The sequence below is a fragment of the Bos indicus genome, chromosome 14 (genome assembly GCF_029378745.1).
Source record: "Bos indicus isolate NIAB-ARS_2022 breed Sahiwal x Tharparkar chromosome 14, NIAB-ARS_B.indTharparkar_mat_pri_1.0, whole genome shotgun sequence".
NCBI lineage: Eukaryota > Metazoa > Chordata > Mammalia > Artiodactyla > Bovidae > Bos > Bos indicus.
Genome location: NC_091773.1, coordinates 23,415,626 through 23,442,912, shown reverse-complemented (window position 1 = coordinate 23,442,912; position 27,287 = coordinate 23,415,626). Strand labels below are relative to the sequence as shown.

Below are 27,287 nucleotides of genomic sequence, written 5' to 3'. Positions count from 1 at the left end.
TTATCAGAACATGCAAATTAAAATAACTTTATTCAGACTGGTGACAGTAAGAAGTGAAAATATATGATGTTTTTGAGGCTGTGGGGAAAACCAGTCTATTTCATGCGTAGCTAATGAGAGTATACATTTCTGTAGGGCAACCTAACATGATACACTTAAAAAAATAACCATGACCTTTGACTTAAAAATTCCACTTCTAGGAACCTACGCTACTTAAAAATATACACTGCAGTACTATCTGCAACTGTAAAAACTGGAAACAATATGAGTTCATTGTTGGGTAATGGTTAAAGAAATTCTCATAGATTTGTATTATGTGACTGTTAGAAGACATATATGTATTTATGTGGAAAAATTTGTAAGACATTAAAAACAAAAATCAATCCAATCCCACCCTACCCTACTGTGTGAGGACAAGGTTACACTGAACAGAGAAGTGTCTTAAAGGATACACACCAAAGTGTCAACAGTGATTGCCTTTGGGAAGAGGAGTGGAAATGTGAGCAATGGAGATGCAGAGGAAGGGTCAAGGCAGGGGAGGATGGTAGGGTAGGTGTGTTAACTTTGTATTTAAACTGTTGGAATATATATTCACTTTTATAAAAGTGTTTTTAAAAAGTTTCACAGTAAGAAGAAAAGACCAAAACGAGTTGGACTAGAACATGATTTGGCTTCTAAGGAAGATTTTGTTTGAACAACGGGGTTGCTTGATAAGTTCTTTGGACCACTGGCAATCTATCAGTGAGTCATTTTATAAGTCAGCTATATCTGTGCCATCAGCGGGCAGGCCTATTTTAACCCTGGTTAGGCTTCCTGTTCTATTTGCACACAGTCATGTATGTTCAGTAAGACAAATCAGTTTTAATATTAACAACATACAAGCATGGAAATGCATTGTGGACAAAGTATATGCATGAAAGGTTAAGTGACAAAAACTAAAAATAATTGGTGATTTTGGATATCTGCTTTTACCCCTCCTGTCTCCCACCCCAAGAGGCCAATAAGCATATTCTAGTGCTAAGAGCCATGTATAGAGCTGTGGATGACCAACGCTGCCATTGTTTAAAAAATGGCGACAAGTTTACGGTATAGACGCTAATGCTACCTGATGAAAAAGTATAAAAACCTAGAACGCTGACAGATTTTGATGGTGATTAAAAAGAAATTAATTTAATCCTTAATGATCAGTTCTACTGCTACCGTACTGCAAGGCAAACTTTGTGAAGTTTCAAGAGAACTAAAGTTAGCATTGCTGTATTCTCCAACCCAGTTGCTTTTTATTTATTTTTTTCTAATATTTACTGGAAATCCTCTACTTTATTTCAATCCCCTGGCTCCATCCCAGCCAAAGCCATGTTTTGTTTAATGTTTAATATGCCTGTATTATTTGGAAGATAAAGATCCCACATCCCCAGTGGCCAGAGAGCCCCATGTCCATGAATTCTGACCTACTTGTAAAAATGACCGAACACACATTTTAGATGATTAAGAGACACATTTTCTTCCTCTGCTGACTGCTGTTTTAATAGAAAAAGAATATAAATTTTTACATTATAAAATGTATTTCATTTTTTCCCATAGAAACTTAAAAAACACTAACTATAAAATAAATGGATGCTTAAAGCCAAATTTCACATAGTACTGTACCAGTGAGGGAAAATGTGTATTTGGGCACAAATACCCACTAGACTCGGGGCACAAAACATCAGTGAGCACAGAGAGTAACTCCGGTGAATGATAATCTGACTGCTACATGATCTTTTGGTCTCTCTGTCCCACCTCACTTATGATTCAGAGGTTGATCTTCGGATCAGGTCCCCAAAATAAGCAGTGATTGTCTTCAACCTATTATTAAGAAAGTTTTGTTCTATTTCCACTTGCCCTCCAGGCCCAGCCAAGGATGCCACCTGAAAATGGAACAGAAGAAAGTCATACGCACATAAGCATGACTTCAAAATGAACCTTCCATTCAGATGCTTTATCAAGACAATACCACTCAGGCTTTTAAGACTTTCAAATAATGAGGCATCTCAAATGTTCACTGTCACTTTCCAGGTGAGTATTAGTGAAGTGTTTGGTGGCAGAAATACTTGTTGTTTCAGATACTTTTGACATTATGGGTAGGATCACAGTGCTATGTTATTGTATAAGACCTAATCTCTCCAAAGCCAGAAGTTACAGAACTTAGAGGAACAGAACCACATATCCTTCCCGAATATCAGGTTATTTATTAAGATAGAACATATCAGAGAGCGAGACAGACCTGTCCATCTCTCACAGGAGCTCCAGCTTCTGTGATCTGACTCTTGCTTCCTCGGTGGGCTCTGTGCTGTTCTCCCAGCTTGAATCACCTCCTCCACCTGCTGCTCTTGCGTGTGTATATTTTTAAGTCTCCCCTCCCCGCTTTACTGTGATTAAATATACTGCTCTTTTTGAGGTCTACTCGTATACGGTGACTGGCCCTGTTATTGAGAAGCTAAAAGTACCACCAACTCTTCATCTCTGAAGAGTTAACCTCAAAAGGATGCTTCACAAGAGCAATGCTTTACTACCCTAAATCCTTACACAAAGTTTCATTTTAGTCCAGCATCTTTTGTCTAACCTCTCAGGTCTATTACTAGCAAATACACTCCCTTCTAACCATCACCAGAGACCAGTTTGTTGAGGGTGGCAGGGGGGTGAAGGGAAAGGGGGACAGAGTGGAAGCCTGGGAGTCAGAGACCTGGAGACAGGGAGTGGGGGAGAGAGGGCTTCCGGAGTCCCAGGGACTGCAGTCCGGTCCTTGTAACCGGAAACACTGCAGCTGTGTGTTCTGCACAGAGAGGTGCTGTTTGGAGACAGGGAGTAGGGGACAGAGGGCTCCCGGAGTCCCAGGGACTGGTTTGGAGGTGAGACATCTCATCTCAGTGGTATTACATGTGCTCCACCAGCTTCCAGCGGGAAGTAAAATTTACTGTGTATCATCAATGAGCATGTATTCTACAGTACTTCAACTTCTCCTTAGAAAAATGTCACAGATACAGAAATAGGGAAGAAGCAAAGGTCATTCCAGGGTACACGCTGAAAGAAAAAAAAGAGGCTGTCCCACTAGGAAAGTAACAATGTTGATATCAACCTCTTCCAGAGATGCAAAGAGATGGCTGTGTTTTTATCAATAGGGATAGATGGCAGCAGAAGCCAAACAGTACCTGCTACAATGAGAAGATGCACGTATACATCCCACTATTGACTAAAAAGGCATAAAGTAATTAAAGTAAAACTAGAAGTGAAAAATAGTGAAGTCATCTCAGAGCAGCAATTATCAGGAAGAAAGAAGTGTTTCGTTTTCTATTCTGATATCTTTGTGCCTAGGCAGTGTATTAAAAAGTAGAGACATCACTTTGCTGACAAAAGTCTGCATTGTCAAACATAGGGTTTTTTCAGTAGTCATGTATGGATGTGTGAGCTGGACAATAAAAAAGACTGAGCGCCAAAGAACTGATGACTTTGAACTATGGTGTTGGAGAAGACTCTTGAGAGTCCCCTGGACTGTAAGGAGATCCAACCAGTCAATCCTAAAGGAAATCAACCCTGAATATTTATTGGAAGGATTGATGCTAAAGCTGAAGCTTCAATACTTTGGCCACCTGTTGCAAAGAGCCAATTCATTAGAAAAGACCCTGATGCTGGGAAAGACTGAAGGCAGGAAGAGAAAGGGACAACAGAGGATGAAATGGTTTGATGCCATTGCGGACGCAATGGAAATGAGTTCGAGCAAATTCTGGGAGATGGTGAAGGCCAGGGAAGCCTGGCGTGCTGCAGTCCATGGGGTCACAAATAGCTGGACATGACTGAGCGACTAAACAACAGCAATCTTTGTGCCAGTCTGATTTTTCACGAGAAAGGGCAAATGAAGAATTTTGTCTTTAACCAATGAAAGGCGTATCGACTAGTATATTTAAAATATAATTGCTTTACAGTAATTTATCTATGAATTAAGATATAACTTAAGCACAGTATTTCTCCCATTCCTTTAAATAATGATTTACATAAAAAAAGTTGAGACTGGCAAAGCAGAAGTCTTCTCTGGGTGTGGGGTGGGGATTGAGAGGAAGAGGAAGGAAAGGAGAGACGAGGTGGGTAAAGAGAAGCGGCGCTGAGCTGAAACAGCAGCAAAAAATCTACCGGAACAGGGAGAGCAGAGCACCCAGAGGCAAGCAGCAACATCTCAGTTCTACCCGTAACTTGCTCATCAATGCAGAAAGCCATTAAGATGAGGTTTGGCTTCCTAAATCTAAAAAGGAGGAATATTACCAATCTCCCTGAAAAGAGCACCCTGTAATTCATACACAGAATTACATTAAAATGAATCTGAGAAGGTAAGGTTTCCTGCACTTGGGGGTTTTGGGTAGAAAAAGGAATGAAGATGTCTTACATGGGAGTTTTTGAGGTCTATGACAGATTATTTTATTCAACAACTACTGAGTAAATGGCTTAAGGGTTTTTCTTCCAGGCAGTGGAGTGCACCAAAACCAAAACAAAACCAAAGGAAGCATTCGTGAATCTCTCATTCTAGCCAGGAGACTCAGACGATGGACAACTAAAGCAAGTATCAAAAACACCCACCTAGTGTTTAGCAAGAAATTTAAAACAGAATTAGTATGTTACTTTAAGTGTTCTATTTAAAAATGATTTCTAACCTTAGCCTTTTTGTGCTTTTAAAAGATATTTTCACAAGTACATACATTTTCAAGGTTAGAATTCTGGAGTTGAAATTGTAACTATGTAACTAAAAATTATGTAGTTCAAGGCAATAAATAATATTTTGTTTCAAGCAAACTTATTGCCATCAATTTACAGCTGTCTTTATTTTTCACTAGTAGGTTTAACTGACAAAATGTCATCTGGTTCCTTCCCCTTTTTTAAGTTTAATAAATTAAGAGGGGTGGGGTAAGGAGCGGGAGAGGAAGAGGAAGGAGGGAGGGGAGGGAAGGAAAGAAGTAAATAGATAAAAATCAGCAGTTCCCAATTACAGGCTATATTTTTGGTATTGGACCAAAATATACTATGATTACCAAAAGAAACGCCAGTCTGTTTGGACAGGAAGTACAACTAAGGACTGGACTCTCATGAACTCGACTTCATGTCAAGCATGCCACTCTGCTCTTTCTAAACCCTGCCGTACCATCTCTTCTCTCATTTAAAAAATCCTACATGTGGTCTACCTGTGGCTGATTCATGTGGATGGATGGCAGAAACCAATACAACAATGTCAAGCAAGCATCTTCCAATTAAAAATAAATTCAAAACGGAAGTTATTAAAATATATCAAACAGATTAAAATTGGGAGAAAAAATCCTATATGTGGATAATTTTCATTTTAAAAAGAAAAGCTGATTTCCTATAGTAATTTGATCCAAATTCAATACCAGTATAATGCATTTGAAATTTCAAGTTTTTTTTTTTACTTTTATTATTCTCTAGTATCATTACGCCCTCTAGCGGTAGAATATGTGAATGAGCTAGCTACCAACTGCAATTCTGCCATGTGTGTGAAAATCAAAATCCAAGAAAAAAAGTTCACTTTGTCCTTGGGCAAGTGTTCATTTAGCTAGAAAAAATGTACTCACTCAAACTTTCGTGATAGTGAATTTCCTATTGTCATTCAAGTACCCAAATATCCCATCTAATGTTTCATAGAAGGATCATTTAGCCTCCTGTGAGACTAGTTATGATGTACAATTATTTTTTCTTAAAAATTTTTTTTTTCCTTTTCTTGATGTGTAATATTTACATGCGAGAAAAACAGAATTATGGAATAGACTCAGCCTTATCTTGCAATCTAGAACTGAGTCACATGAATAGCAGATGTTAGGTTTAATATTCAGTTTGATATAAAAATACATAAAGCCAGGAGAGAGTGCTTTTTCCTTCTCCTGTCATAGCACACACTACCTGAGAGACCTGATGTTTAGACACAAAGTCTCACCAGTAGATGACAAGCACCAAGATCTAAGATTATCCCCTTAAAACTCAGAGGAGAACTGATTTGTTCATTCTGTTTCCTCTTCTTTTAACCCAGAGAATCTCACTTCTGGCTGCACATGACAATCACTTGGGGTGTTTTAAAAATTCATGTGTGGGCCTCATCCTAGAAAACAAACTGGAGAGAATCTTCCCCAGTAGACTTGAGTATCAGTAGTTTAAAAAAGCTACTCAGTGACAACTGTACCAAGAAGAAAACAGGAGAACATCTTCAAGACACTGAATTTAGCCATCGTTTCTGGAGATGACATCAAAAGCACAGGCAACAAACAAAAAAATTAGCTAAGCTGAACTTCATCAAAATGAAAACATTTTGTGCATTAGAAGGCATTACTGAGAGAGTAAAGGGGGACTTCCCTGGTGAGCCAGTCCCTAGGACCCTGCACCCTCACTGCAGGGAGCTCAGGTTCAGTCCCTGGTTGGGGAACGAAGATCCCCCAGGCTGTGCGGTGTGGCCAGAACAAGAGTAACCAAAAACACTTCTGAGGCAACCCATGGGATGAGAGAAAAAACTGGGAAAGCATATATCCAATAAAGGGTTAATACCCAGAAGACACGCACATGAAAAGACGCTCAGCATCACTTAGGAAAGCACAAGCTAAAAGCACAGTGAGGTACCGTTCCATACCCACTAGGATAGTTATTACCAAACAAAATAACAAATGTTACTGAGACTGTGGGCAAGTTGGAACTCTTGTGACTACTGTTGGGAATGTAAAATCATTCTGCTGCTGTGGAGAACAGTCCAAAACCTAAAAATAGAATCACCATCTGATCCAGCTGTTCCATTTGTGGATATATAACCAAGAAAGCCGAAAGCAAGGACTTGACCAGATGTGTGTACACCCGTGTTCATAGCGGCATTATCCACAGCAGTCAAAAGGTGGAAACAACCCTGAATGTCCGCAGACGGGTAACAGGATGAACAAAACGCGTGTGCATACAACAGACTGTCATTCAGCCTTAAAAATAAAGGAAGATTCTGACACACGCTACAACACAGATGAACCTTAAGGACAGTATACTAAGTGAAAATAGCCAGACACAGAAGGACAAATATCGTATGGCTCCACTCACTGAGGCATATACGAGCAGTCAGATTTACAGACACAGCGGGTAGAAGGCGGGCGCTGGAGGCAGTGGTGGACGGGTGTGGAATCAGTCTGTGATGGGTACAGAGCTGCAGTGTCAGAAAACAGAAATGTCCCAAGGCACATGGTGCTGACGGCTGTCCCACAACACGAATGTATTTAATGCTCCTGGACCGTATGCTTCAGAGTGATTTAGGGTGAATTTTGTCATGAATGTTCTACTACAATTAAAAAAAAAAAAAGAAGCTATTCAGGTGATTTAATTTGCAGCCAGATCTGAAACCCAGCATTCCAAAGATTAAGCAGATGAAGCAAAGATGGGAAAGTGTAATAAACAAATACAAGAACATGTTTAGTACGTAAGTGTTACCGGTTAGTAGAGGAGAAGAGAAAAATCTGCAATCTGGAATGTGTGTTTATAAACTAGATTCTGTCATTTTACAGTTTTGGGGGGGCGGGGGTGGTGTTTGCACCTCATGGCTTGTGGGATCTTAGTGCCCTGATCAGGGACGGAACCTGTGCCCTCTGCAGTGGCAGCAGTCTTAGCCACTGGACCACTAGGGAAGTCCCCGTTTTACAAATATTAAAGATGTCCATTTTGCCCTCTAGGGAAATCATGACATCTTTACCTATTGTTCTTCTTCCAAATCTTAGTAATGTTTACATTCTTTCCACAATAACTTTATGGCAGGATCTTCTGAGTAACAGACACAAGAATTTTTGAAGATTTATGGGCTGGAGGGACTGTGAAAACTGGTTTACTTATTTCATTTATTCTTCAAAAAACACATTAGATGGGATAGAAAGAATTTATATATGTGAGGAATGAAGAACAGACAGAAGTAATCTCCCAGAAGGGAAAAGGAGACAAAACATCAGAAAGTACAGTTATGGGACATTAACTTTCATGTAATAGATGTCCTGATAAAGAGAAAAAGATGGTGAGAACATAGCTGAATAAATAATGGAGATAATTTCAGAGTTAAATATGATGAACAAAGCTCAATGAGAGTCAGCTCTCAGAGTACCAAATGGGAGAGAAAGGAAAAACCAACACCCAGCAATGCTGGAGTAAAACTTAAAGATGAAAGACCAAAGATTCTCAACAGCATACTTAGCACAAAGCAGATATGTGATGAAAGTGAAAGTCGCTAATTCAGCTCTTTGCGACCTCATGGACTATATAGTTCATGGAATGCTCTAGAACAGAATACTGGAGTGATAGGTGCTTACAAAACACATCAACGAAAGCATGAAACCAAGACATCCTCAGATCGCTGTGAAGCAGTTATTATTCTAGGGAAAAAACCAACATGTTTAAAATAAATGTTTGTGATATGAACAGAACAAGGATATGTGAATGTTAGTCAAGTGCCCTACACCTCAAGACCATAGAAAAAAACTGTTGGTCACATTAAGGTTTCATCTGTCTGTGTATCCATCAAGGCTGTCATTTTCAGGAATACCTAACACCTATTCTCAAGGCAGGCTTCAGTAAAGGTATCTTGGCTATGTCAGGTGTGCAGGACTGGAACACAACACACTCATCCTTTCAGGACATGGAACGAAAAGCCCTGAGTGTTCTGCTGATGGTCATGTACGCCGGGAGCCAAGGAGATGAGCAGGATGAAATGGGCATGGGTAGACTTAACTGCTGAGACTTGTAGTTTTCTAATAATAGGAAAAAAAGCCAGGCATTTCTCATAAATATGCTCTCAAGTAAACAAATACCCTGCATCTTTTTCTGTCTAGTCTCTGTAACAGTCACACCAGAGGTTCATAGAAGATCTTTAGTAATGGCTTACCTGGTCGGTATCAGCATTTCTTGGAAGAAAGAAAACGATATTATTAGTGATCTTCTGGGCAAGTCTGAAAATTTCAAAGGTAGACAGTAGTTAAGGAAAAGTAACAAAAACAGCGGTTGATTTCTGATCAGAGATATGTTCTTCAACTGTGATATCATAACCCAAGTGTATTCTGATGTGGAACAGCGCTCTGTGTGTGTGTTAGTTGCTCAGTCATGTCCAACTCTGAGACCCCATGGACTCTAGCCCTCCAGGTTCCTCTATCCATGGAATTTTCCAGGCAAGAAAACTGGCGTGGGTTGCTATTCCCTTCTCCAGGGGGTCCTTCCAGACCCAGGGATTGAACGGGGGTCTCCTGCATTACAGGCAGATTCTTTACCACTGAGCCACCTGAGAAGCCCAACAGTACCTCGAATGGGACCTAAAGGAGAAGAAAGGTCTGTCTTGTCAAAGTTATGGTTTTCCCAGTGGTCATGTATGGATGTGAGAGTTGGACCGCAAAGAAAGTTGAACACCGAAGAATTGATGCTTTTGAACTGTGGTGCTGGAGAAGTCTCTTGAGAGTCCCTTGGACTGCAAGGAGATCCAACCAGTCCATCCTAAAGGAAATCAGTCCTGGGTGTTCACTGAAGGGCTGATGATGAAGCTGAAACTCCAATACTTTGGTTACCTGATGTGATGAACTGACTCATTAAAAAAGATTCTGATGCTGGGAAAGATTAAAGGCAGGAGGAGAAGGGGACTACAGAGGATGAGATGGTTGGAGGGCATCACCGACTCAATGGAGATGAGTTTGACTCAACTCCGGGAATTGGTGATGGACAGGGAGGCCTGGCGTGCTGCAGTCCATGGGGTCACAAAGAGTCAGACACGACTGAGTGACTGAACTGACTGAGCTGTCTCTAACAGGTCAGGGATTAGAAGTTTAATCTATGTATTGGATTATCCTAGGGTAGCAACCGAGAGCTAGAAACACACACTTTCTTTCTGCTATTTCCTAGTTTTTGTGAAAACAGGATGAACGGGAAAGCACAATAACCACATCTTTCTAGTAAAGAATAAAGACAAGTAACTCTGTCTACTGTACTTTTTCTAAATTTTAATTAGTGATTTAAAACAATTCCAGTTAAGAGCCGTAAATGACTCCTCTGGGGAATTGAGATAAAAGGAAAAATAACACATGCTGCTGCTGCGTTGCTTCAGTCATGTCCAACTCTGTGCGACCCCATAGATGGCAGCCCAACAGGCTCCCCCGTCCCTGGGATTCTCCAGGCGAGAACACTGGAGTGGGTTGCCATTTCCTTCTCCAAGGCATGAAAGAGAAAAGTGAAAGTGAAGTCGCTCAGTCGTGCCCTACTCTTCACGACCCCACGGACTGCAGCCTACCAGGCTCTTCCATCCATGGGATTTTCCAGGCAAGAGTACTGGAGTGGGGTGCCATTGCCTTCTGGAACACATGCTAGTCTTCCTGAAATAAGGGGCTGCTCCAGTAACCTGGAGAAGTAACAGGAAGAACTTGGAGACACAGACAACTTAGGTCAGTGTGAGCCGAAGATAAGTCAAGGGACAGTCACCCAGAGCCCAGGAACAGGTCCTGAGGAAACCCCTGATTTCCAGACAGTAATTCCAAACAATTAATGCCCTTTAGTTCTTCTTTTCTAATGGGACAATTGGAGAGCAACCAATGGAAATATAACCTCATATTTGCCATAACTTTTGGAGATCAATCACCAGTTAATTTTTATGCAAAACAAACTGGAATCTATCAAGTGCTATTAGCTAACATCTCTCCTGTTCACTAATTTCTCACACACACACACACACACACAGACGTTTCCTCTCCACAGCACCGTTTGAGTGAACTCTAGGACTTCCAAAGGATATCCATCAGGAGACATCATGGTGCTGATGTCGAAGATCTCGGCAGTGGCGTAGTCCGGTCCTCCCCAAGGCGGGCTGAGAAACACGACATCGGCCTTTAGACTAGAAGCCAGCTGCAGGAAATCTCCACAGATGAACTCGATCTTGTCCACTACGCCATAAATTTCTGCATTATTGCGAGCAAGATCGATCTTAACAGGATCAATATCGATGGCAATCACTAAAAATAGGACAAGAAAGAGGAGTTCAATGATACTGATTGTCAGTTATATGGACGACTGCATCTTCTGAGCAGTCTTTATTTTCTGTGCGTTTAAGTCCCGTTTTTAAAGGGAGATTTGGCCACATAAATGAGAGAATTTAATTTAAAAATTTCACCTAACCTAGGAAGATTCACTTCCTAGAGAAGGAAATGGCAACCCACTCCAGTATTCTTGCCTAGAGAATCCCATGGATGCAGCCTGGTGGGCTACAGGCCACAGGGTCGCAAAGAGTCGGACATGACTGAGCGACTTTACTTTCACTTTCAGGAATATTCACTTGTGCTGTATCAAGAAAATGAGACCAAGGATGTGGCCTGCAGAGCTGTCTCACTTAGGCCGCTGGGCCAAGGTAACCAGTGAGGTGGCTACCCAGCAACCCAAGCCTGGTCTGTGGTCAGAGCTGTACGGTAGACACTTGGGAAGGTGATGGCTGCACAGACAGCTTAGAAATGCTAAGATTTCACAGAAGACCAATTTCCTCAAGATGAGGCAATGTCCAAAAGTAGACAGATTTGACAATGTCTACAAAAAGGCAAATAAAACATTTTGACAAACCTATGTAGCTAACTTACGAAGAAGAGTTGCAAAAACACCTGCTGGTGATGTTTAATGAGACATTTTAGGTAGAGGGAACAGACGTCATGTTTTTACCACACGGGCTCTCATTTAATTTACTCCAATTTCATAATTAGCAACGCAAACGTAAGTTAATTCCGACTTACTCATGTCTTCCAGTAAATTACTCATGTGCACCTGTGTGTGCAACAGGATGTTAGTGGCAATATTTTATGTCTGCAAGGGCGGAGTGCAATCCTGATGCATATACCATGGTTGACAAGGAAATAGCTGTATTACAGAAAATGTTGGTTTCAAGGTTTGTTAATGCTTTGGGGAAATAATGCACTAAGTACATCACTGGAACAGTGAATACAGGCACCAACCCTATGTTGCAAAATCATCCATCCACAACACTATTCTTCTAAATAACTTTCATATTTATAAAAGGGACAAGGTCCTTTTAGCTGCTTAATCTGCTGAATTGATAGCATGGAGACAGATGTAGAGATACACTGTCAACAGCAAAAATTCAACAGAAAAAAAGTGACTTTCAACACCAACTGTATTTGGCTAATCGCCCTGTTTTCACCTGTGCTCTCTTGGAAGCCATTTTTGTTTTCGGGCCTAACAGAGTGTGAGCAACTCAATCTGGCAGGTGAATGAAGTGCTGATAGGTGCTGGAGATACCGCGGGGAATAGCAATGTCCAGGAATGGCGGCCACTGGCCACCTTGTCCAGTCTCATAAAGCCTCCCCCTCAACCCATCTCTGGAAACAGCACATGTACCACCTACCTGACACAGTTCCTGGCAGATATACAGTAACAGGTTTTCTTTTCTGGGATTCCAAAGTCAAACAACCATGAGGACAGTCTAATATTTAAAAGGTTCTTAGTGTCTTAGGATGTCAAAGCTGAAAGGTATCACAGCATTCTCTCAGTTTAATCTCTCCTTTCCATTAAGATTAAAGGTAGTCTAAAATCATACAGCAGGTGAGGGCAAAGCCGGACCCCACCTCCCCTGCTGCACTATCTACGCTTCTCTTCTTTCAGAGAAGTCTCCCCCATTTTAATAGTTTTACTTTTATATCATGTTATAATCTTGCCGCTACTGAGCTGGGTCTGTGTGATCTTGGGCAAATTACTGCATGTTTTATTTCTCAGTTTATTTGTTAAACACAGAAAGTATAAAAGATACATATCACAAGACTATTGACTAAATACACTGATACATATTAAACACAACAGTACCCAAAGTGTAGTCTTAATATATGCTAACTATTATTGTTAAATATTTGGCATTAAATTATCTATGATTATATTTGAGTAAAGATAGGGCTGAAGGAAAATGAAACATCTGATGAATAAACTGAAATTAATTAATGAGTAAACCACTGATGACCAATTACCTCTCTTCCCTGTTAGGGCAAACTGAATGGTATTTCCTCCAACTCCACAGAAGGCGTCCACAATGGTGCCACTCTCCAAGGACTGGCTGACCCTGCCCGCGATATGCTCGGCAATCTTCTCGGGAGTAACTGAAAACCAGCCCTCTGCAAAGGGAAAGGCTTCTGTTAGGACATTCAGTGTCAAGAAGCCAAGCCAGACACAGACACAGCAAACATCGATGTATACTACTGAATAAATACCCAAAAAACAACTCAGTTTCTCTTTTCAAAAAATCATATATTATCCAGTTTGAAAGAAAGGTCTACAAATTTTGTTATAAATGGAGCAGTACTATCCCCAGTCCCAATTTTCACATAAACAACTAACCACCTCTATTCTTGCCTGATTCTTTTACAAAACGCCTCCAATAACTGAAAGCAATACTGATTTTTCTGTCTGAAGTAGTAACAATTGACTGCCTATTGTGGGAAATAGAAAGGTAGCTGTTCTAGCTGATCAACTCCCCAAACTTCACTGAGGCTCCCAATTCATTCATTCCTAGAGGGGAAGTAATGAACCAGATTTGTACCAGACACTTGGCAAAATCTGCAGAAAGCAAGGATGTGACAACACGACTCTAGGGTTGTCTTCATCTTCAGTAATGAAGTCCTGTGTCCACTCCACAAGAAAAGGACACTGCCCTCCTCCTCCTTGTCCAACAGAAGGAATTTATATTTTTCAGAATATTTCTCTGAACAAAATGATGTACCAATTTTCCTATTCCCTCTCCCTTTTTTAAACCAAAACTTTAAATGGCTCCTCACTGGTAGAAGAATAAACTCATAAACTCCTATTATAGAATTATCAGCTTTTATCCAGTCTTATTTCCCCAACAAACTCTATGTATGCTCCCTGATATACAACATTTTACAAATAATTTTAAGAGGTTCAAGGAACCCCGGAAACTCCACCACAGATCAGTACCTCCTGATTTTGACAGTTAATAAATATTAATAATAAATAATATATAATAAATAAACGGTAGAAATATTTAAGTAGCGCCAACACGAAAATAAGCATCAGTTTGTGCAACTGAGTATAAGCTAGCTGTTTAAGGTCATGGTAGGAAAGCTGGAGAAAGAATTCAAACTTTCCAGTGTTAACTGATTAACTTACAGCTTTCTGCTCATCAGATGTTCTGTTTAATCATCTATCAATTGTGCTAAAAATACAGAATAAACCTGAGTCTGAGTTTAAAAAACACGTTTATATCCAAATTGAGAGACACTGTGGAAGATGACTGGCAGCTATTCTCTAGAAAATGTCAAAGTCATGAAAGGCAAAAAGGTTGAGGAACTGTCCCAGATTAAAGGAAAAGAAACATGAAAATAAATGTAATATACGATCCTACACTGGAAGGAAAAAAATGCTGCAAAGGACATGATTAGGATAATTGATGAAAGGAGAGCACTACTTTGTTGATTATAACATGGTAACAATGTTAAACTTCTAACCTTATCACTGTTACATCATTGTTCTTAGAAAATATACACCAAAGTATTAAGGGGTAGGAGTAGCTGGATCAGAAAATACACATACACAGAATGACAAAGCAAATGTGGCAAAACGGTAGAAAGAGCTCAATCTGAGTAGAAGGGATATGAAAGTTTCTTACAATTCTTATAACTTTTCTATAAATCTGAAATTATTTCAAAACCAAGTTAAAAATTACACATCCACGTTACCTCTGTCTAATTTAATCCCATCATCGAAACGGGAGAAGAGCCTGTACCTCTGAGCCCAGTACTTCACAAGCTCAGGCACGGCAGCGATGTCAGGGGGCAGATTCAGCTCCTTTTTGTTCTTCTTTTTCTTTTTCTTCTTTTTCTGACTTTTAGCTAGAACAAAAGAACAGAACCAATACAGATGGTGACTACAGAAAGAGGAAATCACAGGTGAAGTTGATAAAAGTGTGGTTACATCAAATAACTAGAATTTGGGGCTGCGCTCCAGAACACGCAGCCTACAGAGCAGTGTGGTGGCAGACGCCAGTCTAATGGCATCGATGGAAGTGCTCCAATAGCTCCCTATGTGAGTTAACTTTTTATTTTACCGTGCTTGTGCAGCCAAGGGGGCTCTGAGTCTGGAGGTGTAGATGATCGTAAACGGTAACGAGGGAAAGGCACACTGAGAACAATGACCTTCCGCCCGTGACAGTGTGAGCACATTCTCACCTTCAGCCTCTTCCTGGCGAGGGTCCGAAGCAGCCTGGGGCACGCAGCCCTCTGTATCTGTCCCGGCGGCTTCTGGGCTGGTCCCGTCATGCGTCTCTGCTCCCACTTCCCCGGCTGGACACACAGCAGGATGCTGTCCAGGTTTTGCCTCACTCATTTCCACCGGGTCATCCCCCTTCTCAACAGACACTTCTGGTTCCTCTGAGCCACTGCTTGTGCAAGTGTCTTGCATGTTGTTATGAGAAACCGACTCTGGCGATGCTTCTTCATCCACTGGTTCCTTAACCCATTTTAGAAATTTTTCTACCTGAAATGTTAAAATGTTACAAGCATGAATTAATTCTTTGTTACAAAGAACATGTCTACCTGCTTTACCATTTTTGACCTGACAAGCTGCGTCACAGTATTAGCTCAGATATGTACATTACATCATACAAGTTATGTAATTCCAACCTAAATGTTACCTGGATATACCATGACCTCACTTAAACACAAGACGATGACCTTCCTGCATGCAATCAACACTAAGAGGATAAAGGTCTCTGTTCCAGTAACTTTCCATTAGGTCTTCTAACAATATAACCGTAATATACATTACCATTACAAATGCACTCACCTACTGTTGAGCCATAACTTTTAGTTTTTCCAACTATACAGAATTTTCTGCAATGGCCCAGGCTATCTGATCTATGTTAAATGGTACTCAGCATCAGAGAAGAACTCTACAAAGATTTAGTGTCAATCCGTCTAAAGAAAATGTGAGCTGCCTTCTAATGAAGCAGCAGAGTCAGTAAAGTGATTCCTAAGAAACAGGTTTCTTCTTTGAAATGCAAACAAGGCTCAAGGTCAGATGATGCACAATTTCATGCAATTTTCTAACGTGAATATTCTTCGTTAACAGATCTTCCTGATCTTCCTAAGAGTCAAGAGATGAGAATAAGAGTGACAGAGAGGCAATGGGCGGAGACCACAACCCAGAACCTTCCTTTGGGGGCACCAATCGGATACTAAGGGCACAACAGCCACACTGATTTTACTTTCTCAGCCACACACAGCAGTTATGTTTCAGCTCTTCAGCTATGGACGAATGTATGGGACTACCACATCCAACACAGTTTAGGAAGACCTGTTAGACTGATCAAACTGGTACTAGGAAATTTGTTCCAGATATAGCCAGGGCCACTCACATAGTAAAATAACACCACAAACCAAGCAATCTGAAATACAGTAAAAATAAAACCAGCGATAAATCTGTAGGATGTTTTAGAAGGATGGTGAAGTTAAGGAAAGATAATGTACACAAAGGATAAAACAAAGTCATCATGGGGCTTGAGACTTTGCTTCATTGCTCTACAGAGCTGCCCCAAAGGTGGCAGACACGAAACTGCTCACTGGATGGAGCTCTTTTTCTATAACAGAGGAGGATCACTCAAGAAACGAAGCAAAAGCAACTCTAATTACTTTTGTTTCCTAGGTACTCAGAAGGCTGGTATAGCAAAATCCGAGAGGGGATGTGTGTGCTCCAGTTAACACCGTGAGTCACTAAATTAGCTGTAGGGCTCATGACAGTAGGGTGAACTTGTCTGCAAAGTTAAGACTGATCACCTCTGCTGCTGCTGCTAAGTTGCTTCAGTCGTGTCCAACTCTGTGTGACCCCATGGACTGCAGCCCACCAGGCTATTCCGTCCATGGGATTCTCCAGGCAAGAACACTGGAGTGGGTTGCCATTTCCTTCTCCAATGCATGAAAGTGAAAAGTGAAATTGAAGTCGCTCAGTCGTGTCTGACTCTTAGCGACCCCATGGACTGCAGCCCACCAGGCTCCTCCATCCGTGGGATTTTCCAGGCAACAGTACTGGAACGGGGTGCCACTGCCTTCTCCCCAATCACCTCTAGGTGACCTCAAAATTAAGGCTTACAGTAGCTGCTGTCAGAAATCAGGCCTCCAGGATGGTACTTAGCCTGAAACAGATGAGACATCACTGCACACATCAGACAACATCCCCTATTTACTGCTCCATATGTTACTACTTTGTAGATTTCAAACATCCCCATCAGACCACCCCCAAATTACCTATTCTGCAAATTCCATTCACACAATAAAAGCCTTGCGGAAGCAAATGGAACAGAATTTTTGGTGCCCTCACCACCAGAAGAAGCAGGGTTCTCATTCACAAACAACAATTAAGCGGCCAGAGTCACAAACTCAGACTAGGTTTGTAAATATGGAGCAAATGTTACACACACCTTACTCAAAGTTCTGCTTTTCTTAAAACCAGTTTTCTCTGACTCTTTAGTGAAGAAGATGTGCTTGTTTTTCATATTGATTTGTCGTCTCATGTCCAAGGACTTTGACTTCTGCTTCATGTTCTTCTGCAAATACCTGACCCGCCGGCGACTGAAGTTTGAAATTCCTCCATATCTGTGACCAAACCAAAAGGAGTGGACTCAGACATGAGGGTCTACGGATTTCTTTATACGAAAAGAGAAGAAACTAACAATTTTCACTATTTCCTATTAGCAGTCAATACTTTTATTTCATTTTTTTAAATTATGGAAATTACAAAATAAAGTTAAACATGCAGAGGACTGCAGAGGACTTTTTAAGGTCTAGCTTGTAGATTAATTCTCAAGGAAATGTGAAACACCAATGGTGGGAATAATATCAACACATCTTACCTAAAACAGAAAGGAGAAATTATATTGTAAAATGTAACAAAGAAACAGCAGGAAACTATAATCCCAATGTTCATTGGGGAAAATACAATTTTTTTCACAGTAAGGTGATGCCAAAGCTCTTCTAACCCTGTTCTGGATATCTTCAAATTATCTTGAAAGTGGCCACTAGATTCTTAAATCAATCTGAACTCACCTAAGAAGTAAACCCCCATTACTAAAGTTAACTAGAGAACATCTGCTGATCTAACCATGTGAATTTTTCCAGTCCTAGAAGACAAATGTCCGTTGTGAAGCCTTCATTGACTCTCTGAAGCCTCACTAACTGCCTCTCCTACAGACTATTAGGGACCTATAGTATAACATACAATTTAGCACTTAAACTCTGAAGAGTTTGGCTTTAAATGTCAAGTGTATCTTCCACCCATACTATAAACTTAATAAAAAGTATATCTTACCCTTCTCTTTTACTGAAATTGTGTGCTCCAAATAGAAGAACAGTTAAGTTAAATTCCAGGTAACAGAATAAATCTCTGAATATATACCAGCAAGAGCTACCTAAGTGATTTCTCAATGAAATTACATGTGGCTAGAAATAAATTCTGCCAGGAATTTTAAAATGTGGCAGTTATCAGGAAAACCCTTTATATTATTAACTTCTATAAACTCTAGCCTTAAATGATTATATGGCTTGGAGTACAAAGAGATGATTACAATTTTGTAGACTAAAAACACTGGATTTTAGTTATTAACACTGAGTTAATAATGTGAATATATCAACTGCAGTGTTAGCTCTACAATTCTTACTAATAAGAGAGGTTAGTGCTTTGACTGTAACACCTCAAATGCCATGAAATATGTAACCACCATTCCCTATCTGAGTATCAAGAGAGCTTGAGGACTGCTTCGTGGTTCAAGATTTCTAGAAGACAACAGCGTTGATGGAACATTACTTTTGCCCTGAGCCGTGCTTGAATCCTAGAAGAGAACCATCGTTGTCAAAGTCTGAGTCCGGGTTTTCATCGAGGTCCAGCTCATGACTAAACAAAGCAAACAGTGATAAGCCATTAACTATAGAGTCCACTAGTTCAGGCAAATATTAAAAGTCAACCCATGCAAACTTTCCCATCACAAACCCAGAAAGACAGGAAGAAGTGCAGTTCAATCAGGATTTACCAAATGAGATCAATTACCTAGCAGTGTTTGGGACACAGTAACAAGCATTCAAATCTTAAGTCAAGTAATTATCTCTATTCCTGAACATGGTACAAATAAAGATTTCTCCATTTTCTTTCGGAAAAACACCAGTTCACCTGTAGCCTTAACTAATCTCCTAGGTGATATCTCTAGAGGTTTTCCTTAAAAGCAAACAAGGAAATACAGAAGAAAAAATAATGTTAAGAAGGTTCTGATGTAAGTGATATTAAGTAACTCAGCGTTGTTGTTTAGTCACTAAGTCACAGCCCACTCTTTTCGACCACATGGACTATTGCCTAGTAGGCTCCTCTGTCCATGGGATTTCCCAGCAAGTGGGTTGCCACTGCCTTTTCCAGGGATCTTCTTGACCCAGGAATGGAACCCATGTCTCCTGTGTTGCAGGCGGCTTCTTTAGCACTGAGCCACCATCACCACCTTTTGTGGAAATCTTCTAGTGACCTCTACTACGTGGGTGACAGTAACAAATGAAAATGATAAGAAATAACTCTTACAAATTAAGTTAAGCTCACTGTATGTGTATGTAGAACCTACGAGGTCCCAAGAATATAAGTACACACAATAGTCTCTGCCTCTAAGGACCATTAGAAACTGAGGAGTTAGCAAGAACATGTGCTGTTCGGGAAGAGCATGTAGAGGTGTGCTCTCCTGCAGTAAGCTCCTGAGTTCTAAAGAGTGCTGGTGTGTGCTGGAGAGAAAGGTGGTGAGTGACTCGCCTCCTCTTGAGTTTGCTTCGCTTCTCTTCAGGCGGATCGTCTCCACTCTCGTCCCCATCAGTCCCACTGCGGTGGCGTCCGTCTCCGACTGTGTTTGCTTCTGAGGACTCCTGTGAATCTAAAGAGGTGGAGGTATCACAGTGAGTTTCTGTCCCTGGTTTGACAACTCTTCTGTCATTTCCAAAGGCAATCAACATCTTCCAGGGCCTTTCCTGCAAAGAACTGCATGGCAGACCACACCTATTTATTCTGTGTATCCACATACAGAATCCTCAGCTAGGTCTATGAAAGTCTGAAATTTCCCATGATCTAACTACTTGAAATGTCAACTCTAAGAAACGCCATGGTGGTCCAGAGGTTAAGATTTGGTGCTTTCATGCCTTCACTGTTCTGGCCTGGGTTTGATCCCTGGTTGGGGAACTAAGATCCCTCAAGCCAGGGGGTAGGCAAAGTGAAAAAAAAAAGTGAACTATGACACTACTTTTGCTCATGGCTGTCCAAATCTATACAAATTAATCCACAAAGTTACCTCTGTGACATCTGTTAGCTGTCACACTTTGATGAAATCCTAATCTAAGTAACTCTATAGATGGCATGGTCACATTTAATTAAAAACAACTTCTCTTTCTTAAGAGGCTGCTGCTGCTAAGTCACTTCAGTTGTGTCCAACTCTGTGCGACCCCATAGACGGCAGCCCACCAGGCTCTGCTGTCCCTGGGATTCTTCAAGCAAGAACACTGGAGTGGGTTGCCATTTCCTTCTCCAATGCATGAAAGTGAAGTCACTCAGTTGTATCCGACTCCTAGCAACCCCATGGACCGCAGCCTACCACGCTCCTCCGTCCATGGGATTTTCCAGGCAAGAGTACTGGAGTGGGGTGCCATTGCCTTCTCCGTCTTAAAAGGCAAATATATCTAATGGTCTCTAATAGAGCTCTTAAATTAATAACGGAAATTAAAAAAAGGCAAGCACCAAAAAATCTAGGCCAGTCTTACCCTGAGCTGGCTGGTCTGTGCTTCTGCTCCCAGACAAGCTGCTTTCCGTGTTTCCTCCATGACTCGGTTCACTGTGGCCAGAAGCAGGGCATTCTCTTCTGCTGGGAACTTCACTCAAACACTGACGTCCATCACAACTTAGGGAGGGATCTAGTTGTCTCTGTTCTACTTTCTCTGAATTCAGACTTAGGTTACTAATTCCATTGAGAATTTCACTGTGATCTTTATCACTTGAACTAGAGCTTTCGCTGCCAACAGATAAAGGTGGAGAAAAAAGTTCATCTGCTTTCATGTGATTTTCATCTTTCTTGTTGTCAACTTCTATTTCAGACCCACCAGGGTCTGTATCCTGGCTTTGTGAGGCATCAAAAGTCCAGCCCTGAGCTTCCCAGTACTGAAACTGTTCCAGATAGTACCAATACATCTGACTGTAGTGCTGCTCCCACTCCTCCTTTGTGTCTGGAACATTCCATGGTTCTGGACACAGGGTCTGATCTGCATGTTTCTCTTGCCAGCTTTGCCACAGCAGTCCTCCACCGTATTCATTCCAGTACTTTTCCCACATCTCTGTAATTTCCAGCTTTGGACCTACTGTGTTTTCAACGGGAAAACTTTCAGCCTCAGTGCCTTTTTGGCTTTGAAGTTTGTACTTTCTAGTGTTCTCATTCTCAGATGAAGAAGGATCGTCCGAAGCCGAAACGTCATCTTCTTCACATTGTCTCCAAGATTCTCTCTTAATCTCATCTAAGTACTTCTTTTGATGTTTTTTCTTTTTCTTTTTCATTGTTTTAACTTTGTTTCTAGTATTCATAGATTCCTACAAAGAAAAATAACTTGAATATAAACTGCACTTCAGAAACTATAACAATAGGTAGAATCTAAATCTATCTTGACATTAAACAAAATACCCTTAACCTCCCAATCTGGGTTTTAATGACACAAACAAGTGAATGGTACTATCTACGTTTCTAAAAAGAGGAATCCTCACGCACGAGACATATCACAACCAGAACCATAAGTTCTAGTTATCTTATAAATACGTACATACATTTAAAAACAGGTGTATGTGTGTGTGCTAAGTCACTTCAGTCTTGTCCGACTCTGCGACCGTATGGACTGTAGCCTACCAGGCTCCTCTGTCCATGGGATTCTCCAGGCAAGAATACTGGAGTGGGTTGCCATGCCCTTCTCCAGGGGATCTTCCCAACCCAGGGATCAAATCAGTGTCTCTTATGTCTCCTGCGTTGGCAGGCTGATTCCTTACCACTAGCACCACCTGGGAAGTGGCCTAATTCAAGAAAGCATTAGATTTGGGGTAAAAAAAAATTCCATGTGATATTTTATGAAGAAAATTAAGAAACAAACAATTAAAGTAAACTAATACTTACCTCAAAATTCTTATGTGCGGACATCCTACCAAACTGAAGGGGCAATCCCATACTCCTCATGAGTTCAGCCTCGGAATCCAGTTCACTCTCATCTGGGTCTGGGCATCTGTTGTCATGAGGCTCTGCAGGGCCCTGGGAGTGGCCGCCTTCCTCCTCTTCCGTGGCTTGTTCGCCTACACACAGTGGTTGTTATGTTAGCTTAGTTTCAGAGAAGATTTAAATGCAAGTTTTATCATCCTCATTTTAATGAAAAAGAACTTGAGATCCAGAATTACTACATGACTTTCTCAAAGTAAAGGTGTGCAAATGTGACAGTTTTTAAGGGGAAGAAAAATAAAAGGAAGAAAAAAGGAATTGGTGGGACTGTGGACTAGTGAGGAAACAGCCTCCTAGAGCCAGGAGACAGCTTCTAGTGTGGCTCCGCCTGCCGCTGTCCACCCAGCTGCCCACTCAGCTCACCGCACAGAGTGCCTCCTCCTGCTCAGCACTGTGCTGGGACTGAGGATGTGTGAGGGAACACAGCAGGGAGGCCCTGGGGAAAACAGCCCCATTTCCACATTTCCATCTGCAGCACCGCTGCACTAGAGCCATGGGTTTAACATGATGACTTGGGGAGTTATTTTAGGAGTTGGTAATAAGAGAAGTGAGAGGCGGGTCTTTAGGCCCTTCACGGGTACTTCAATCTCAACTGGCATTTACAGCCTGGGACTCTGTGGGAAAGTTCATTTAATGAAAGGTTTCACTATTAAAAAGGTCTGAAATCTACTGAACTGGAAGATCCTTTCAAGCTCCTTGATTAGAGAAAACCTGTTTTATTACAACAAAACGAGTTTTACTTTATCCTATTACAGTTATCCAAAAGTAGATCATAGCACTAATTGGATAAAAGCCACTCAAATGCTCTATTTAAAAAATGTGAGACAAACACTCTATATGAGCATACTCAATTAGGGCTGAGCTGCACCGCAGCTAAATAATCTTAGGCAACAGAATGGAAATCTTACACTACACAGATGAAGCCTGAAAAAAGGAGATCCTATGGGCAGAAATTCTACTAAAAGCCAAAGGGGGAAAGATACCGATTTAGGTATTAAAGGAGACTCCACTCGCCAGCCCACGTAATGAACTCATGGAGGCTCAGGAGCGCAAACAGGGAAGATGGATCAGCTACATATGCCGTAAGCTCCCTCGGGCTATGCATATTCCCTCAAGTTCCGTGGGACCCTAGGGTCTAGAGGACTCTTACTTGTATAGTGTCACACTGAAACACAACCAAACATTCTACCAGGTGGGTAAGTGACGATGCAATGATGGCTCCGTCACGTGAGAGCTGGGGAATTTCTCGGGCACATGACACGCCACCTGTGCTGGTTTTACCTATACCTTGGGCTGCAGTCTTCCCTCTGTGTCTGGAGGAACATAAAGATCCAAGTGGAAGGGACAAAAGGGGTCCTGACAGGGAAGTCTGACAGAGACCCAGGTGGTTTTCGGGTGAGGCTCAAAGTGTAGACGAGATTCTACTTGTCACGTGGGAGAGTTAATACAGATGGTAGCCACCTTACTTCAGGCCAGACTGTGGATGTTCACGTGGAGTTGACCCTGAACCATTTACCTATAAAACTGCTAAAGGACTGAAACAAGGAGGCCGTAAGAGTGAGGTGGCTCCAATGCCTGGGGAGCCTAACCCAGCAAACCAAAACCCAAGCCAGCGCACTGGGATCCGAGAACATGAAACTTAAGCACACCATGCATGAGCAGCCAAGTAAGCTTTCCCAAATAAGGCAAGTACTTAAACTACGACCAGTCAAAGAACCTCCCTGCTTCGCTTCCGCATCTTCTCTACACAGTATTATGGCTAATTTTAGTAAAAAAGGGCTATACGGCTTCATACCGTATTACCTGCACTGTTGTCATCATCTTTAACGTAGTAGCCTTTTAGTCCCAAATTGTACAATTTCCGATCTCTGTGAAGCAAAGTAAAGAGTCAATACTGACAAAATTAAACTAGAGCAAAAACAAGGGTAAGGCAGCACAGATTAATAACAAGGGTAAAAAACAGAAAAGCTCTCTGCTAACACATTATTCTTATCTGTAATACAGAGGTGATAATACATAGCTACAGGGTTCTAACAAGGATTGACTGTACATGTAAAACACTTGGTATAATCCTATACAAGGCACACTATAATGATAACTACTAATTATTAAAGTTAAGTGGCAGCTCTGGATATTGGGGGAAGAATCTGATCCTCCTTGTGATATACAAACAGGGAAAGATTCTATAAATTTGCAGTAAGAAGTCAGCATAAATGTCAGAAGATTTATCTTACAGATTTACAAACCCATGTGCAGACACTACTTCACCTGCAAATAGGACTAGGAGACAAGACAGTCATGGTCTGAGCTGGTTTTGGAGACTAACATAAAATGAAGTTCTTACTAAACTGAAACATAAAATCAAGATTAAACAATTTGGTCTCAGTGAGTTTTAAAAACAGTGAATAGATAAAACTTTTCTTTACATATCTTTTAAATTTTTTCTTTACTAAGAGAGGAATTTCATAACCAAAATAAACCTAGCAGAACACTTAAAATAAAGGGGGGCGGATTTTATTATTATCTTTCTACCAGGAAATCAAGCTGTAGTACATTCCCCTGTATCTGCCATGACAAGGCCATCTGCAAGAAGAGCTAATACAACTTTTCTAATGGAGTAACAATAAATCCAACAAAACAAAACTCTTGTACACTTGCTGTATTTCATATTCCCTGTTTATTTATTTTTTGGTACTTCATGAGATATAATGTAGATGGTGACTTAGAAGGACAGTGAATGGGGAAGGGATGAAATGCAATTAGCAATATGCCCTCTGACCCCCAACAACTTGGGGCCCCAGTGGGTGGGAGGGCAGCCACAAAAGGGCCTCAGTGGTGTGCCTCCCAAGACCCAATGACATGGAGCTCTGTGCTGCCCACAGTGGCAGCCTGCCTGCCTGCCTTCTGGAGCCTGGGGCAGCCTAGTAGGCCGTGCCAGGTCCAGAGGATGGAGCAGAAGACCCTTGTCCGTGGCTAAGGAGCAAGGGAGACAGGTGTCCAAGGTTGTCACCAGTCTACCCCAAAGCTACAGATGATCTGAGGGAGAAAGACTGCCAGCTCTCACATTTCTATGGAAATTCTTTTCCCCACTTAGGGCAACTTTCAAACATCTCTAAGAGTGCTCATCACCAGGGAAGGTGCATTTCTGATGCAGAGTATTCGAAGAATTTCCTGTTACACCTAAGAGATCTCTACAGAGCAATCTTTGAGTTTGCTAAGTATAACTCAGTTCACAAAACAGAGTGATTTGGGACGTGTCATCCGGACCTGGTGGGCTTCCCTGGTGACCCAGCTGGTAAACAATCTGCCTGCCATGCAGGAGAGGCAGGGTTGATCCCTGGGTTGGGAAGATCCCCTGGAGAAGGTAATGGCAACCCACTCCAGTATTCTTGCCTGGAGAATTCCATGGACAGAGGAGCATGGTGGGCTATAGTCCACAGGATCACAATGGGAGACGACTGAGCGAGTAAGCACATACACACATACAGCTGGACCTGGGATATGATAAAGACCAAGTGAACTGTAACTGCTGAACTGAATTGTAAGGCTGGAGACCAGACCTGCAGTGGAGGGACGCCAGGAAGACACTGCCCTCTAAGAGGCCTGGCCAAGCAGCTCATCATCATACCTTGAATACAACGACAGTCACAACCGTTTCTAAGTCGGCTTTTTCTCACAGCACCAGACACGTGGGTAGTCAAAATACACGCGAGTAAATGACTCTTGGAAATCTCTGAAGTGGAAGTAGCCATTTCTCTACTGTAAAGGGATCATGCATTCATGAAAGCAGTCAAAAGGAAAGGGAATCCTTTCTGAAACGGCTGAAAGGGGAGCATAGAGATGTTTTGACTTGCCCACTGCCCACACAGCTCATTTGCCCCAGAGCTGGGATGTGAAACCAGATATTCTGTCTCTAAGGACAGTGCTCTTAAATTCTGGCTTGAGCATGTGTTGTGGGGAAAAATGCCCAGGGGAAATGACTTGGTTATGCTTTGTATGAAATCCTAGGGATCACCACTAGACAACATCACATGGGTGTAATACCAGAAAGTATATTTCACTTTCTTCAGTTTCCAGAGAAAGTGTTAGTCGCTCAGGCGTGTCTGACTCTTGGCGACCTCAGACTGTAGCCCGCCAGACTCCTCCGCCCATGGGATTCTCCAGGCAAAAATACTGGAGTGGGTTGCCATTTCCTTCTCCAGGGGATATTCCAGACCCAGGGATTGAACCCGGGTTACCTGCATTGTAGGCGGATCCTTTACCATCTGAGCCACCAGGGAAGCCTAACATTTTTTTTAAAAAAAGATGTTAACCAAAAGTCAGTCATCTTCAAACCTTCACCGTGTGACGTCACATCCCTGATCAATTTCATTCGCATTTCACTCCCCTTGCTTGTAACCGTCCTCTCAGGTGGCGAGTGTAAAATAACACCCACCGGCCACCACGTTTTCCCCTAACAGCCCACAGAGCAGATTTCCTCCTTTACTTCAGGGCCGCAGGCGACCACCCCCTGACGCCCGAGGACGTTTTCCCCTTTTTCGTAAGCATCACGGTACCCGAGGGTTGGACGCGCTGGCCGTGGTTCTAGGGCTCCATCACCACGGGTCTGCAGTCCCCACAGGTCGGGGACCACGGGGAGCGGCCCGTGTCCGACTTACTCCACAAACGCCCGCGAGCAGAGGCAGAGGATGCGCGAGCCCTCCCGCAGGTCTTCGAGGAAGAGACACATCTCCGCCACAGGCCTCCACTTCTTGCAGTACATCTCAGCGCCTCAGAGGAGGCGGCCACGCTGCAAACGACGCGGGCCGGCCACCCCGTCGCGGTTCGGCTGCCCGGGGCCGAGGGGCGGACGGAGGAAAAACCCCTTGCTGCAGGGCACGAACCGGCCCGGGACGGCTCAAGCTGGTCGCAGGCGAGTAGCTGCCGCCGGAAGTGGTTCGGGAGGGCGGTACAGGAAAGG

At 42.0% G+C, this 27,287-nt stretch overlaps 1 protein-coding gene across 4 annotated transcripts; it reads right to left on the bottom strand.

Moving 5' to 3' along the window:
- Positions 1 to 27,240, bottom strand: TGS1 (trimethylguanosine synthase 1). 4 transcript variants are annotated; one of them, XM_019973773.2, is made up of 13 exons: positions 26,884 to 27,240; positions 24,123 to 24,195; positions 22,232 to 22,404; positions 20,844 to 21,660; positions 19,849 to 19,966; positions 18,871 to 18,957; positions 17,489 to 17,663; positions 15,243 to 15,549; positions 14,754 to 14,906; positions 13,029 to 13,172; positions 10,805 to 11,021; positions 8,921 to 8,999; positions 1 to 1,907 (listed from the first exon to the last, which is right to left on the bottom strand). In XM_019973773.2, the coding sequence occupies exons 3-13, from the start codon at positions 22,289 to 22,291 to the stop codon at positions 1,785 to 1,787; spliced, it is 2,280 nt and encodes a 759-aa protein (XP_019829332.2). In that variant the 5' UTR covers positions 22,292 to 22,404; positions 24,123 to 24,195; positions 26,884 to 27,240; the 3' UTR covers positions 1 to 1,784. The 4 variants fall into 4 exon arrangements, 3 of the variants coding, with proteins under 3 accessions (XP_019829332.2, XP_019829330.2, XP_019829329.2); XM_019973771.2 differs by having other exon boundaries at positions 24,131 to 24,195; XM_019973770.2 differs by having other exon boundaries at positions 24,131 to 24,195; positions 26,986 to 27,240.
- Between the last annotated feature and the right edge of the window lie 47 nt (positions 27,241 to 27,287).